The 16,308-nt window shown below is 32.6% G+C and overlaps 1 protein-coding gene and 1 non-coding gene across 2 annotated transcripts; both read left to right on the top strand.

The window, feature by feature from the left end:
* Positions 1-3,316: 3,316 nt before the first annotated feature.
* On the top strand, positions 3,317-9,873 carry LOC110929038 (MACPF domain-containing protein At4g24290). The gene is made up of 7 exons (XM_022172137.2): positions 3,317-3,884; positions 5,127-5,365; positions 5,499-5,700; positions 7,082-7,150; positions 7,972-8,158; positions 8,291-8,457; positions 8,978-9,873. The coding sequence occupies exons 1-7, from the start codon at positions 3,597-3,599 to the stop codon at positions 9,668-9,670; spliced, it is 1,845 nt and encodes a 614-aa protein (XP_022027829.1). The 5' UTR covers positions 3,317-3,596; the 3' UTR covers positions 9,671-9,873.
* Positions 9,874-10,043: 170 nt separating this feature from the next.
* TRNAW-CCA lies at positions 10,044-10,115 on the top strand. The gene has a single exon. It is a non-coding gene; the product is annotated as a tRNA-Trp (tRNA).
* Positions 10,116-16,308: the final 6,193 nt, after the last annotated feature.

Here is a 16,308-nt window from a genome sequence, read left to right as displayed (position 1 = left end):
ATGCCCGATTTTTGTTAAAATTTGTATGTTATTATTTTTATATTCGAATGTGAAATATGGGCGTTACATTGTTGGGGCTGAAAGTAGTTAGTTACGTCGTAACTAAAAAGGAGAAATTAAACGGGTCGAATAATGGCATGAAGGATCTATAAGTATTTTCTTATAATTCAGCTTTTGATGTCAGTTAGGATGGTAAACGGATCCGTAATTAAATTACGGACGCGTAGAAACAAGAATTACTCAAAATGGACGTCTGGATCAAAAGTTATATAAGTTTTAAGTTGAGATTTGGTTAGAATACATAGCTGGGCAAAAAGTGCAGCAGCAAAAGGAATGATTCTGTCAAAAAAGGGTTGTCGCGCTACGCGACAGCAAACCAATTTCACCGTCGCGCAACGCGACCACTGTCGCGCCCCGCGACCGCCCGGGGTTGTATCTGTCGCGCCCCGCGAGAGCCAGATAGCTGGCAAAACTTGTTTTCTAGTTCGTTTTAGCATCCAGATTCGATTTTAAACGCTTACATGTTGCGCATGATTATCTTATTTCATGGTTTATGATGTTGGTTTTGTTTATAAATGAATGTTATGATTCTCCGTATCGTAAAAGTTTGGAATTACCCTCGTGTAAAAGAAGGAAACATATAAGTAAATGTACCTAGAATCAAGTAAGTGTGTAGGTCGATATGTATAATGCCTATATTATGTAAAGATACAAATTTTGATATGTTAGCATAAGTGTATGTAAGTAAAAGTAGTAAGTAAGAGCTCGTAATCGTATATGTACGAATATAGGTAAATAAGATTGTATGTTCGTATGTAGTAATGTATGTATGTACGAAGGTGGGTTGCTATGAATATACGTAGGAATGGTTTCAGTACTTTGAGTATTGATAATTACTAATGATGTTTCTCGAGTATGAAACGAGAATGCAGGTACACCATTAAGGACCTTGTGAAGGTTTAAGGAATTGGAATGCATGATTATACATGGAAGCCAATTTGAAAAGATGAGCGTGAGAAGAAGGAATACGGAGTGCTTATTTGATTGCGTATGTTTAATTTAAGAATTACGTCACCAAATCTTAATAATGCGTATGTATGTGGTGAATGCGGGTTGTGTGGGCTTAACATCATTATGAAGAATAGAAGGATCGAAGATCGAGTCAAGAACAAGGATTGTATGGGAAGAGCGGTCACTCAATTGGAGCTTTTATATATTTTAAATTAATGAGTTTAATAAAGAATGAATGTTGTAAATCTTTTTAGTAAAGTGTTAATTATTCTAGTAATAGACCTTCAAGTGTTTTACATGGCTAATAAAGAAAGAAATTTTTGGGCTCATATTTCTGCTGCGTCGTTTTCAAGTTATTACATGTTAGGACGTTTCACATACGCACATGAATTATATTAACATAACTTATCAGTTTTAATTTTTTTCAGTAACATAACTAGGTTATAACCCCGTGTATTACACGGGTTAAGTAAATAAAAAATCAAATAGTTAATAACGAAGATTTAACAATTATAAAACGATATTTTTAAGACGCTTTTCTTATATTCAAACAAAATTTTGTGTGATGTATGATCAAAACTTGTGATGTTTGTCAAATTTATAAATATGAAAGCATTTGAACCATCGATTAGAAGACAAACTGTATCATTAACTTTCTCACGAGTTTTAACAATTATGTGAACATACATTTAATAACCCAAGTTTTATTTAAATAATAGTGGTCTTAATTTATTAATTCTAAGAAAATGTTGAAATGTCCTAATTAGGCATATAGCAATTAGCCAATTAGATATACTTATAGCTACAAAATAATATTTGAATTAATTAGATAACTATAAATTATCGGTAATTATTAAGTAATATAACTTTAAAATCTAAATATCTTGATGTGAGTTGCATCTTAAAAGAGAATGGTTGTTTTTGGATAAATTTATTAGTATGATGTTGCTATGACGTCTAGTAATTAATTAGTGACAATTATAATAGAATATTTAATTATATTGCTGTACATTTTTTTATTTTAGGTTATATCATTTGATGATGGGCGCATAATCTAGTTTATCAAAAACAAAACATCTTATCTTCCTTTGATAAGTTTATTTTTATTGTATTATTTTTTTCAACGTTTAATAATAATCTTTAAAAAGTATTTGTTAAATTTATTTTGTTTATGATATAATTATTTATAATTAAATATATCTATAATTAAATATGAGAAACATATATTAAATTTAATAATTTAAATTAAATAATAATTATCTACAATTAAGGAATTAATATATAATTTCTAACCTGGTAATTAATATAAATTAATAATAAGATATTTTATGAAACTTTATCTGTAATTTCTTAAATGTTTGAAACATATATTAAATTTAATAATTTAAATTAAATAATAATTATGATAATTAATGATGGTCTAGAATAATGACAAGTGTCCCTCCATTGGTTTCTTTTATCATATAGTATAGATAAATTATAATATAACTATTGTTGTGTCCTCTTTCTTTTTTCAAGTTTTAAAATACAATCTTTCACATAACATTGCTTTACCCGTATAGACATACATACATACATACATACATACATACATACATACATACATACATACATACATACATACATACATACATACATACATACATACATACATACATACATACATACATACATACATACATACATACATATGGAGAGAGAGAGAGAGAGAGAGATACACCGAATTGCTTCAAGTCTTTCATTTTTTGACCCACTTGTGGATCTATTTACTCTCAGATTATTTTACTGAAATAAGTAAAACCCACCGATGAAGATGGAACTGGAAGCATGATGAAGATGGAGTGATGAGCCGATGAAGATGGAGCTGAATCTTGTGGATGAAGTGATGAATCGTAAGTGATGATGGTTTTGAATGTCGATCGATGGTATAGGTATCTGATGAAACTCTAGAATACTAAAAACCCAAAACCAAAATAACCATGGGCCGATACCGGTATTACGGTTCAAACCGTTATACCGGATTTTACCGTCGGTACGAATCATATGCCGTTTCACTTATTTACCAGGGTATTTCGTACCGAATTTTCATCCGGAACCAATAATAGCGGTATAACCGGCTGATATTTACCGGTTTATAAAACACTGATTTTAATTATGTATTTTCTAACAGTTTTGATTCATAGTATGACTCTTACCTGGTCCCCACATGATATCTTAAAAAAGTTGACAAAGAGTTTCTTAATATTTATAGAGCATATATCTTTCTCTTTCTCTCTCTTTCTTTTTCTTTTTCTTTTGTTATTACATAAAATAATATATAACCACACCTTTTTCAACCCCCAATACTCGATTAAGTATGTGACCACAATCAATATTCAAATCATCACTCACTCCCGTCGATTCTTTATTCCGTTATAGTCAACTCAACAGTCAAAATCCCCAAATCCCCTAAATCTAGGGTTCATACTTCATACCAAAATCAACCATTTCAAAGTCCTTAATCAGTGTTTCCAGATGAATCAACGGCTGCGAGAGCTTCTATTTACCAGATTAACCTCGCGAATTTGAACAATTTCGACCTGCAAATGGCGCTGAAGCTTCCAGCTGCTGAAGCTGCAAATGTTGCGATTCAATCGATCGGATGCGGGTACGATATCTCGTTAGATCTGAGGCTTAAGTATCGCAAAGGCTATGATGATGTTTCTGACGGTGATAATGATCGAAATGGGTGCCGGTTGATTGAAATTGATGAGGATGAAGGTAGAGACATTGTGCTTCCTGGTGGACTGTTGATTCCTAACGTTTCGAAATCGATTAAATGCGATAAAGGCGAACGAACTCGGTTTAGTTCTGATGTTCTTTCGTTTCAGCAGGTATGAATATGATTTTACTGTTTGTTTGGCTTTAAATTCTTCTATAAATTGTTTAATTGTTGCTTTATGTGGAATGATGTGTATGATTTAATTATGGTGTTTGATAATGTGTTTGAATTGGTTGTGCATGTGCTGATTTGTTTTGATTATTGTTTGTGGGGTTTGTTTGATTTTTTTAGTTTTGTTTTACTTGCAGTTTTGGGTTGGGTGAGTAGGTGGGGAGGTAAAGGGTGTATTCATGCATTCATGCGCATAATATTGTTACATTATTGATATGGTCTATGGTTTCTGCGTTTTGATGATTACATAATTGAACCAACTATGTGCTTTTTGGGTCCATTTATTTTTGTAATTATGTTGGTTGGGTGTAATATATAGGGGAGGGTTCGAGACAGGGAACGGGATGAACAAAATAAGTCATTTAATTTTTTGAGTAAATTTCTGTTTTCGTCCCTGAGGTTTGTCAATTTTAACTAGTTTAGTCCAAAAATCTAATTTATAACAAATCCAGCCCTGAAGTTTGCATTTCTTAACGCTTTTCATCCCTAAGGGTGCTTTTTCATTTAATTCTTAGGGATGAAAAGCGTTAAGAAATGCAAACCTTAGGGATGAAAATCGTTAAGAAATGCAAACCTTAGGGATGGTTTTGTTATAAATTAGATTTTTGGACTAAACTAGTTAAAATGGACAAACCTCAGGGACGAAAACAGAAATGTACTCTAATTTTTTTAATCATAAAAATTTGTAGAATATAAGAAAATGGTTGAAATGCAATGTTTATTTATTTGTACTTAAATTAAATTAAAAAAAAAACAATGTGAACAAATTTCGTTTATTTATAGAATCTACACACTCATGTGTAGGTAAACGTTTAAAAGTTCTAGAAACACATGAACACATTAGTTTAGTGTTTTCTTATATACATAACGTATGTATTTGTATGTAATAAGTAAAAAAAGATAGAAAATATTAACCATTGAATAAAAGATTAATGATTTAGGTTTGTTCCTTTTGTTTTCGCAATAACAAAGTGTTCGGTAATGAACATCGCCTATGTATATGTGTGTGTTTGTGTGTGTTGGAAATCTTTGGTGTTGTAGGTAACGACCATTACATCATCACATTACAGAGCCTATAGTATTACATGATTAAACCATATGCTTTTTGGGTCCAATTTTTTACTGTATTTATGTTGGTTGCATATGATCAAAGTTATATAAAGTTCTTGTTGTCTGTTTGCAGATGTCAGAGCAATTCAACCAAGAAATATCGTTAACTGGAAAGATTCCTTCAGGCCTCTTTAACACAATGTTCGAGTTTTCAGGAAGTTGGCAAAAAGACGCGTCCAGTACCAAAACCCTTGCGTTTGACGGTGTTTTCATTTCATTGTACACTGTTGCGTTAGGAAAGTCTCAAATGGTACTCTGTGATCATGTAAAGAACGCTGTTCCATCCTCATGGGAGCCCGGTCTGTTAGCAAGGTGCAGTTTTTTTAACAGATCTACCATTTGGACCCGTCAAACAAATCCAACTCTTGTTGACCCGTTTACACGTAAACGGGTTGAAACCACCACCGCTAAATTTGTATTTGTGCTGTCTATCTGTTTTTATCAGGTTTATTGAAAAATTTGGCACGCATATAATTGTGGGTGTGAGGATGGGGGGAAAAGATGTGATATACATGAAACAGAAGCATGCATCGTTGCTCCAACCTGCTGATGTACAGAAAAGGTTAAAGGAAATGGCGGACAAGAGATTTTTGGACTCTGATGAACAATATGTTATTAATTCTGAACACATTTCTCCAAATGACAAGGTATTTTCGTAGTTTATATTGATATGCATATATTATTTTTTCCCAAATATATTCACTATTTTTCCGAAATATATTAACTGTTGGATTACTGATTAGTAGTCATTATTAGATGGTCCTACTAGTGTTTCAATAGAACTTTTAAATACTTTATGTTATCACCGAAAAAAGAATAAAAAGTGTTAAGTGGTAATCACTAGATGGGCCTACTAGTGTTTGAATAAAACTATTTAAATACTTAATGTTACTTTTTGTGATGCTTAATTAAATTTGTGTGAAAATCTAATAGGTGTTCTCATTGAATTAACATAGTTTAATCCTATTGTCATCAAGGAAAAGGCCAAAGTTATTTTTCAAATATAACCACCTAAAGGAGGGTTGAATTATTTATATTATTTGTAGGTGATAAAGGATGGGAAACGTGTAGAGTTTTTAGGACTCCTATGTTGACTATCGGGCTTATAATAAAGGGAGCACTCCTGATTAAATTATATATTCGTTGGTCAAAATGGATTACTTTTTTAGCATGGTTGACCCCCACACACTTTTTTATTCAGTTTTTAGAGTTTTTTTTTTAAATAGTTATTGTGTTTAAGACTTCAAGTGTAAAGATAATAATATCGTCACGACAGTAATCTGAATTGTTTTTATGGAGCTACTTAGGAGGTTTTATGCATTTAATACACGTTGAATGACTTTCTACATGTTTGACCCATTTCTTTTTAGTTATTTTTATATGATAAACCCATTGACCCGTTCGAAATAAAAATTAAAACCCAAATTGACCCATGTGTTGAAATTGCTACATCTAGTCTTTTAATTTTATTTTCTTGGTTTCGAAAAGCGCACCTGATTTAAAAAGTGTTAGGCACCGTGGGGTGTGCTTTTTAAAACCAAGATTATTTTCTTTTTTCTTTCGTGCTGGATGAGCTCGTGAATTACATAGTCGTTAATGTGGTATGGATTTTTTGGTATAAACAGTTGCAAACATGTTTGAATCCAATGGGTCTTGATTACATGACCTTTAGCAATATTGATAGGTTTCGGGGAAGATAGCATCTCCAAACAAAACATTAAGAGTTTTGGGCCCAAAAAGGCCAGCCGTAGGCCCGTTTGAACCCAAACATGCAATAAAAAATTCAGGTTGGACAAGTTACCAGTACCTACAATTAACTTTTTTGATGTAATATAGAGTCAATTTTTAATCTCTGTATACTATTTAATCTTTTTATAAGTTAAATTGGTTTTACATGTATTGTATATGTAAACAAATATCCTTTTCTTTATAAAATTAATTTAGCTGTATTTTTCTGTTCTTTTGGTTATTTAGTAACCTAAATTGTAAAAGTATTATAAATCATAATACATGCTCTATATGTTTCAGTATGACATGAGAGAGCAGCGGTTAAGGTTTGCAGATATCGACTCCTCAAGCTCTTATTCTTATAAGGAGGTATCCTTTATACACTTTCTTTTTTGTAATATACATACTATGCTTGAATTTATGTTATTTATATATATATAGATTGTGTTCAATACATAACCAATCTTTAAATAAAGAACTACAAGAACTGTATAAGCACTTGTACGTGGTGCATGCTAGATATAGTGGGAGAGAGAAATGGATGCGGTTACGACGTTACCTAGTGATCTTGGGTAAAGATCCGGTACAAAATGTTCTTAACCTAGGAAGTGTAAGAAACCGGGTCAAACGAAATCCGATTGAGCTCATTCGGGCGGAGTTGGAATCGGCTCGTCGAAACCCAACCAGAAAGCCTAAGTGCCTAACCCCTAAAGCTAAACACTAATTCTAAATCCTAAAGCTAAACCCTAAGGGCTAAACTCTATGCTAAACCCTAAGGCTTAACTCTATGCTAAACCCTAAAATCTAAACTATAAACCCTAAAGGCTAAAACCTAAGCTAAACCCTAAGGCTACCCTAAAGCTAAAACCTAAATCTAAACACTAAATCAAGTTAAACTCTATACCCTAAAAGCTAAACCATATATATATTTGAATACGATTCGACAAGACAGTTCCATTGTCGTTGGAATGAGGTAAATCGGAGTTCGTTTGACCCGGTTTCCTACACTTTCTAGTTTAAGATTTTTTTTGTATTTGATCTTTCCCCTAATGATCTTATATATCACAATGAAAGCAATATGTACAAGTGTATATGCGGTTTTCACAGTTCTCTACGTAAAATTGGTTATGTATTGAACAACTTTCTATATGCTTATAAGTGGTTTGATTGGTGATCTCGAATGATTGTAGGATCTTGTAAGCATTTGCAAAAGGAGAGGTGGGAATGATGATAGGAACCTTAAACATAACGAGTGGTTGCATAGCGTACAGTTAGAGCCTGATGTCATCACAATGTCTTTCGTTCCAATCACTTCATTGCTGAATGGTGTTTCCGGATCTGGTTACTTAAGTCATGCCATAAACCTCTATTTACGCTGTGAGCAACGTTTCTCTTTCCATTTTTGTGTGGATCGGGTTGTGTTGACTTGAAAACACTTTTTATACCCATTGTTTTTTCTTAAATCCCTTGACTTCAGCTTGAACTTATAAGTTTAAGGTTTCGTTACAGATAAACCACCAATCGAAGAGCTTCATCAGTTTTTGGAATTCCAGTTACCGAGACAATGGGCCCCTGTGTTCAGTGATCTACCCCTTGGCCCACAACGAAAGCAGCAAAGTACGGCTTCTTTGCAGTTCAGCTTTTTTGGGCCCAAGCTGTATGTGAACACTAATCCGGTAATATTTTAATCTTGGAAAAGGGTGTGAATCTATGACAAGACATGTAAACACGACTATAACCTAACACAAAATTCACGGGTTTGGGTTTAATATACACGGTTTGGGTCAGTTTTGGGTTGAACCCACAAATCACGTTTAGCCAAACTGGTTGGGTTCGGTTAACTCGTTTAACCAGTTTATAATCTTTTTTAAATGTGTATTTTATTAAATAATAATGGCTGCGTAATTTATGAAAAAGTTTAAAAATTAAAAAGAGAAATCGACATCGACTTTTTTTAATGTAAACCTGATTTTCTTTTTATACATTTGTATTTTTTTTGTTGTAATATTAACATGCAAAAAATTAAAGAAATAAAAAGCACAAATTCAGTTTAAGTTGATTGTGCTTGTTGCAACCCACGAATGTGGTGTTCGGGTTCACGTTTTTGACAAGATTTTTGGGTTCGTGTGGTGTTCTAGTTCTTGACGAGATTTTTGACCCAGTTGACTTATTTTTATAACATTTTTGGGTAAATAGGTTGATGTGGGTAAGAGACCCGTAACGGGTCTACGGTTATATCTAGAAGGTAAACGAAGCAATCGGTTAGCAATCCACGTGCAACATCTCTCGTCTCTCCCAAAAGTCATCCAGCTACAAGACGACGTAAACGGAAACTTTAACAACGAGCCATACGACCGTAGATACTACGAAAAAGTTCAATGGAAAAACTTCTCCCATGTCTGCACCGCGCCAGTTGAATCCGAAAACGAGTTATCAATCGTAACCGGGGCTCATTTACATGTCGGGGATTATGGGTTCAAAAATGTTCTTTTTTTACGGCTCCGGTTCTCAACCGCAGTTGGAGTAGCAGCAATCAAGAATCCCGAATGGGATGGGTCTCCCGGGCTAGCCCGAAAATCAGGACTTATTTCAACTCTTATAAGCCACCACTTCACAGCAGTCCTGAAACCGCCACCTCAACCAGCCGATGTCAATATAAACTCGGCTGTATACCCTGGGGGCCCACCAGCTCCTGTTCAAGCACCGAAGCTACTGAAATTTGTTGACACAACGGAGATGACACGGGGCCCACAACAGACGCCCGGGTATTGGGTTGTCTCGGGGGCTCGACTTGTGGTGGATAAGGGAAAAATATCATTGAGAGTCAAGTATTCTTTGCTAACTGTAATATTACCTGATGAAGAAGAAGAAGAAGAATATGAGATTTAGATAAATGTGGGGATGTTTGGTAACGTGTTTGTGTTTGGAATATGTTTGTATTTCTATGGGTTGTGTAAAGAAAGAAATACCGTGACACAAATTACTTAGTTAACTCGATCTTGTTTTCGAGCTTTATGTTTAAAGCTCGAGTAATACTACCGTATGCCTAAAGCTCACAACTAACCTAGCGTTACAAACGCGAGTTCAGCTTATTTATTTTATTCAACTTTTTATTTACGTACATATCTATATTTATAAACAAAAGGATCTGTGGCGCAGTGGTTACATCCATAGTTTTTATTAAACGGGCTTTTGTTTAAATTGCCTTGTATTCGAACAATATCAGAAGATCTATAAATTATATAAGAGAGAATAATCAAAAGGATCTGTGGCGCAATGGTAGCGCGTCTGACTCCAGATCAGAAGGTTGCGTGTTCGATTCACGTCAGGTTCATATTTTTTTATTATTTTTTAAAGAACCACTTACAATATTTCGTAATTCCAAAATTCACTCTACGGGATAATCTATTATTTTAAAAAATAAAACTTGCTTGTTCTAATAATTTGGAGAACTTCGTTATTAAATAAACATATATTTCTAACATTTTAATTAAATTTTAAAAAAATAAACATATGTTCAATTTTTTTTTGTATCTCACAGTTCGCTAATGTTTGCTAGTATTATTAAGATACTTGGAATTTCAATGTATATTGGCAAATATGGATCAATGAAAATAGCAATTCATTTAAAAAAATGTATATTATTTTTTCTAATAACAATAGTAAAACTATAAATTTCTTTAATCACCTCGAGGTTATTTACAAAGTGAATGCGTTGAAAACATGCAAGAAACTACAAAGTAACATAAAATAGAATGCCGTGTCATTCTCTTGAAGATAATATCATATGGATATTTATTTATTATCTTTTACATATAGCAACAAACATATACGAATAACATGAAAGTTGAATTTTGATTTCGTGTTTGTATTGTGTTTATATATATTATTATTTTTTTCTTACGAGCAAGATTATAAATAATAATATAAATATGTTTATTTAGTAAAAGAATATAAAGAAGTAATATTATAATTTATAGTTTATTTATAAAAAGTAAAAATAGAAACCTGCTTTTTTAAAATATTAAAAGAAGTTTAGTTTTGTCAAACATATAAGTTATTCGATAAGATTAGGGGTGAGAAAAACAAATTTTCTAAGAAAACACTACTTTGGTAAATATTTTTGGAACAACACTATTTTGGTAAATATTTTTTCGTATAACACTATTTTGGGAAAAAAAAAAAAAAACTCATATAATTTGTGCATGTTTCAAAATCTTTAAAAAAAAATTCTTACAACTTCAACATATAGGACCATAATTTATCTAGAATGTGTAATTTCTTTAAGGGGTTAGCTAAATGCACCTTTACTTTTACTTTTACTTTTCATATCTCCTTTCTAAAAATATCACTTAAAAACTTGTCATGTTTCACCCCTATACAAATCATTATATATAAAATGTTTTTTTCCCAAAAGGTTAAAAATCGTTTTTGTACAAATAATAATCAAAAGGTTTTTTTTAATAATCTTTCTTTTTTCATAATAGTTATTTTTAAATATTAAAATTATAAAACAAATCTTGGCTTTAAAGACAATTTCTGATTAGTATTTTATTAAATTTTCATTCATAAATAGGCTTCACGAATTAAAAAATAAAGTTTTTATGAAAAAAAAGATAAAATTATTTAAAAATACTGTTAGATTTTATGTATTTAACCCCAAAACCTCACTTTTATTCTTCTAGTTTATATTTTAGTTGTCTTACCTTTTTTATTTTAATATTATTATTATATTTAAAATGTTTATATGAAATGATTAACTGTTCTATATATTAAAAATACAAAAAGTTTTTCCTTACAGCACTAGCTTATATTAATTTATTAAACCACGTGTGTCAATGAATAAATAAATAACTAGGTAGTATAATAATTTTATTAAACTAAAAGTTCAGTTAGTGTCTTAGAACCGAAACTAAAACAGACACATCGAGCAAAACAATTAAATTAAATCGACTTACTTCAATTTAAACGTTTGTTTTTTAAGAACAAACCACTTTTCTTTTTAAGTTAAAAACGTTTCAGAATACAAATACTAGCAATAACAAAAATAATATAACAAAAAGACTGAAAAATATATTATAAAAACAAAAAAGGTTTGAATAGTATTAATGTGAAATTTTAACAAGAAGATACGTTTAGTAAAAAAAGGAGGTTTTATTTAGAGAAAAGTATTGACTACTTTGTGGCTTCCAAACATTCAAACATACTACTAGCATTGATATCTTTTAAGGGTGTACGGGGCGTCTTCGGTGAGGGTGTTCGGTGATGGCATTCCCCCCGATCGGGAACACCGCCGCCATCACTGCGGGGTCCCGAATCGGGATGTATTTTGGGTGTGGACTCACCGCGTGATTATGCACGAGAAACAAGGAACGGCTCTTTTCAAACGGTCGAATCTTTAATAAAAAAAAATTCACTTTTTTAAACTAATATAAATAACCATCTCATTCTCACCATTTTTTTATACTCAAACCATCTCATTCTCTCTATTTTTTTAAACTCTCCAACCACACCCACTTCACTTTTTATTTTTTATACTCTCCAACCAAACCCCCTTCACTTTTTATTTTTTATACACCGAGCAATGGAGAACCGACCCCGCGAGGCCAAGAAAAAAACTAAGTGACGGGTCTCGAAACCGTCTCGAGATGGTTCGAGCGGTGCAAATGCTCAACCACAACCCCCTTTCGGATACACTTCACAACCCCCGTTTTTTTTCCAACAACCTACACACCCCTCGTTTTACAACACCCAACAACCCAATTTCGGCTATTTTAAATTTAATGAAATGTCTTTTATTTAATTTTTAAACATCCATAATTTTACCAAAAAAAAATAATAATAATAATAATTTTGAACTCACCTAATAGGGGAGTGCCGCCATCAAAAATCGGTATTAGGGGAGTGTATTAGGGGAGTTGACATGGCACTATGTGATTGGTTGTATGTAAGAGGGGGGACTCACCTAAGAGGTGAGCACCCCTTACACCCTAAGGCAGTGCCATATGTGTTTTCTATATAGTTATAATTGTTTTGTGCCCATCTTTGCAAAAACCCATTTCAGCGTGCTTCATCAAACTGATGGATGACCTCTAACCGGAGACAAAATAACCTATGCACATGCACTTGACACCCTATAAGTTCCACTACCTCAACTTGAAACACAACCAATTAAGGTATCCCTTTTGTAAAAGCATATAGCAAAAAAAAAAAAAAAGGTTTGTAATAAGAAGTATTCTAACATGTGTTTGGAGTTCATATACATTTTGATATAAGACTTATCATTGGGAATTGACCCAAGTATTTAAAAGCACGTCTAAATTGATCAAGTATACACTTTAAAAGCATGCCTAAGGTGTTCAATTTTGGTGTTTCTCTAATACCATGTGTTATTGTTAACGTCCAACGCCACATCAACCCTAAAGGACATGAGACACCTACATCATGGGGGCATGCGTGGGGCGTGAAAGGCTCAGGCGTGAGTGTAAGTGTGATGGGTGGATATACGTGTGAAATTATTTTTAAGTCAATGAATGCACTCCATATGGCTAAGAGCGTAAAATGATAACACATCATTCAATTCTCAATTAAATGGTTTAGAACAAAGGTTTGAGAATCATGGATACGACCAAATATCAACTAAAAAAAAGTATTGTTAGAAGTAGATTCGTGTAGGATATGAGTCACAATTATAATAAAAATTATATAAATAAATATAAAAATTGTAAAGATACTCTCTTTACATAATTTTTGGGAAATTGTAATACTCGTACCGTGTACAAATCAATATAAAATTAAATATGAAATACAACATATTTAAATAAATCGATTCAAATCGTTGTCTTTGACAAGAGCTTGAGAAGCATCTTCTTATACAATTTCCGTTACAAGAACTTGAACCGCGTCTCCTTGTGTGATCCTTCTTGGCTACAAAAATGAACAAACTGATGTTGACGGTTGTGGCCGAGGTACGTGTTCAACACGCTTCCCTTAAAACAGATTTCGCGCCTCTGCTAAAGATGGTGCGCCTGTTTCTCAGGGTACAACAGCCTAAACAGTATGTACTGCAGAAGATGGCTTACGCGCCCGAGGTTACACCGGGTAATTGTAGTGTTTGAACTTATGGATAATAATGATATGAAGGTGATGAAATCGAATAGAGAAAACATATATCTCTAAGTACCCAACACATGGGTCTTCAAGTCTTCCCCACTTCTCCAAGAATTCTTCATGCATATTTTTTTTCTTGTAATTTTAATTAGAGATATAAAAACTCTAATAAAAGCTAATCAAGTGATATAAAAATTCTACTCAAGAGTTTGCCACCATGAAGAGCCCCATTAATTATCAGTAAATTAATTTTCATTCACATTATTAGCAATTAATATTTCAAGGTATTAAAACGGGTCAAAGCTATGACCCGAGCCAGGTATGTATAATGGGTCAAACTCTCAATGAGGACTTGGGGTCCGACGAGAGCTAAACGAGTCATGGGTGGACTTCGGATTACCTAAGTGAGGTATATCCAATAATTTAAATGGGAAATTTCATGTTTATAGGAACACAATGATTTGTAAATAAATATGGGATATAAGTGCCCACCTAGCCAAAACAAGATTTTAGATGTCGTTCGTAGTTAAAAAGGACTAAAATTGACCAAAACGCCCCTGAATGGTAAATCGGATAAACAACCCTTAGGGGAAGTTTAAATATGAGTTTTATAAGTTGGTTGATCCTTCAAGTAGTAGAGAATGGAAGCATTAAACCATTTTTGGCTTAATGCTACATAAAGGGTCATTTTCGTAAAAATGTCAAACTCAAGGGTAAAATGGGGAATGTATTGATTTTCCTTTCATGACGCACCACAATTGAAATTGTGTTGATTCATGAATAAAGATTATAGAGTGGGAATATGAGATATGGAGAAATGCGGATAAATTAAGCCTAAGTGCTTAAATTCCATAACGGGTCAAAATAAGTATATGCACAAAACTGATTACGAATGCGTAAAATATAAGGATAATACCCCGGGTAACGAGGTATATTCGTAAAAATGATGATCTTGCGAAAAAGATGTAAATATATTAGCTCGTTGGTTTAATTATGCAAACAGGTCAAATAATCCGTAAATAAATATTAAGCCGATAGCTTATAAGTTAAGTCTTTTGTTGACCCGGTTGGTGGATTTTGAGTCCATAATTTAGAGGAGGAAATTACGATCATGTAGGAAGAAACAGGAGGTTAAACGGCTAAGCGGATTAAAAGTTATGGTCGTTTTTGTATTAAGGGCAAAACTGGAAAACAAAACTACAGACCAGACCGTAACCTATGGCTAGAGGCCGTAGGCTATGATACAAGCCTTCTGCCCGGACATCTTATACAGACTGTAAGCTACGGTATACGGTTCGTAGCTTACGACGGGTTCCTCTAGATTTTATTTTGTTTATTCGTTTGATATTTTTTGGGTTATAAATCCATGTTTAAGCACCGTATAACTAACGTATGAGTTGTTATTGGTGTATAGGTGATAGCTAGGACCTAACGGATGAAGATCAAGCATAACGAAGAACCGAACACGATGAAAGTTCAAGCTTCCGTGTTATGTTTAGTCGATTTCAAGATTAAACAGCGATAACGCATTGAAATGTTTTAACTTTTATTAAGTTTTTATAAAACTCAAATTTATGTATGGATGTTTATTTGCATTTATACATTTAAATGTAAAAGTTTTTATAGAATTTCAATTAATTAAGCTAGGGTCTTACACACATGCCGCCACCACCACCACGAACTCCACCATACTTAAGATCTAGAAGATGCATCAGATGAGCCGCTAGAAAAAAGACCCGGGTCACCACTGTTTTGGAAGATGCAAACGAGGAGAAGCCATTTTGGAAGATCGGTTTTGGAAGATGCAAACTAGGGTGGTTCCTAACGGATCCTTCTCCTATATATATATATATATATATATATATATATATATATATAATTCATTTTGTTAATCTTGATTATATATATATATTTATAAATATGTTAATCTTGGTCAAATAGGAGTTTTTGAGTCAAAGATGTGAATGGACGAAATTGCCCTTGGTTAAATTGAGGTTAACTAAATTTCTTAACTGGGTTAGCCCTAAAGGATATAAACTGTTAATAACATGCGATTTTTGGACATACACTGAAATTAAATCTTTTAGAGGGCACATTTCATAATTTTGGTAATACATAAAGGACACAAAGTGTAATTTATTCTATATTAGAATTAAAATCTTTTAATTATATTCCAATTTATTTTATATGTATAACTATTTTATAAATTTTTAATGTATAATTAATTATATTCTTCGATATTCATTACTATAGTTATACTTAAAAAGTATCATCAAATTATACATAATTATAGTTCTTAAAAAGTATCAGTTGCATATTACATCTATAGTTTTTATTAAACGGACTTCTGTTTAAATTGCCTTGTACTCGAACAAAATGGAAAGCTTTATAAATTTTATAAGAGAGAATAGACAAAA

This window comes from Helianthus annuus, chromosome 3 (genome assembly GCF_002127325.2).
Source record: "Helianthus annuus cultivar XRQ/B chromosome 3, HanXRQr2.0-SUNRISE, whole genome shotgun sequence".
Classification (NCBI taxonomy): domain Eukaryota; kingdom Viridiplantae; phylum Streptophyta; class Magnoliopsida; order Asterales; family Asteraceae; genus Helianthus; species Helianthus annuus.
Note: the sequence above shows the minus strand (reverse complement) of the source record. Positions and strands in the feature narration are given on the sequence as shown.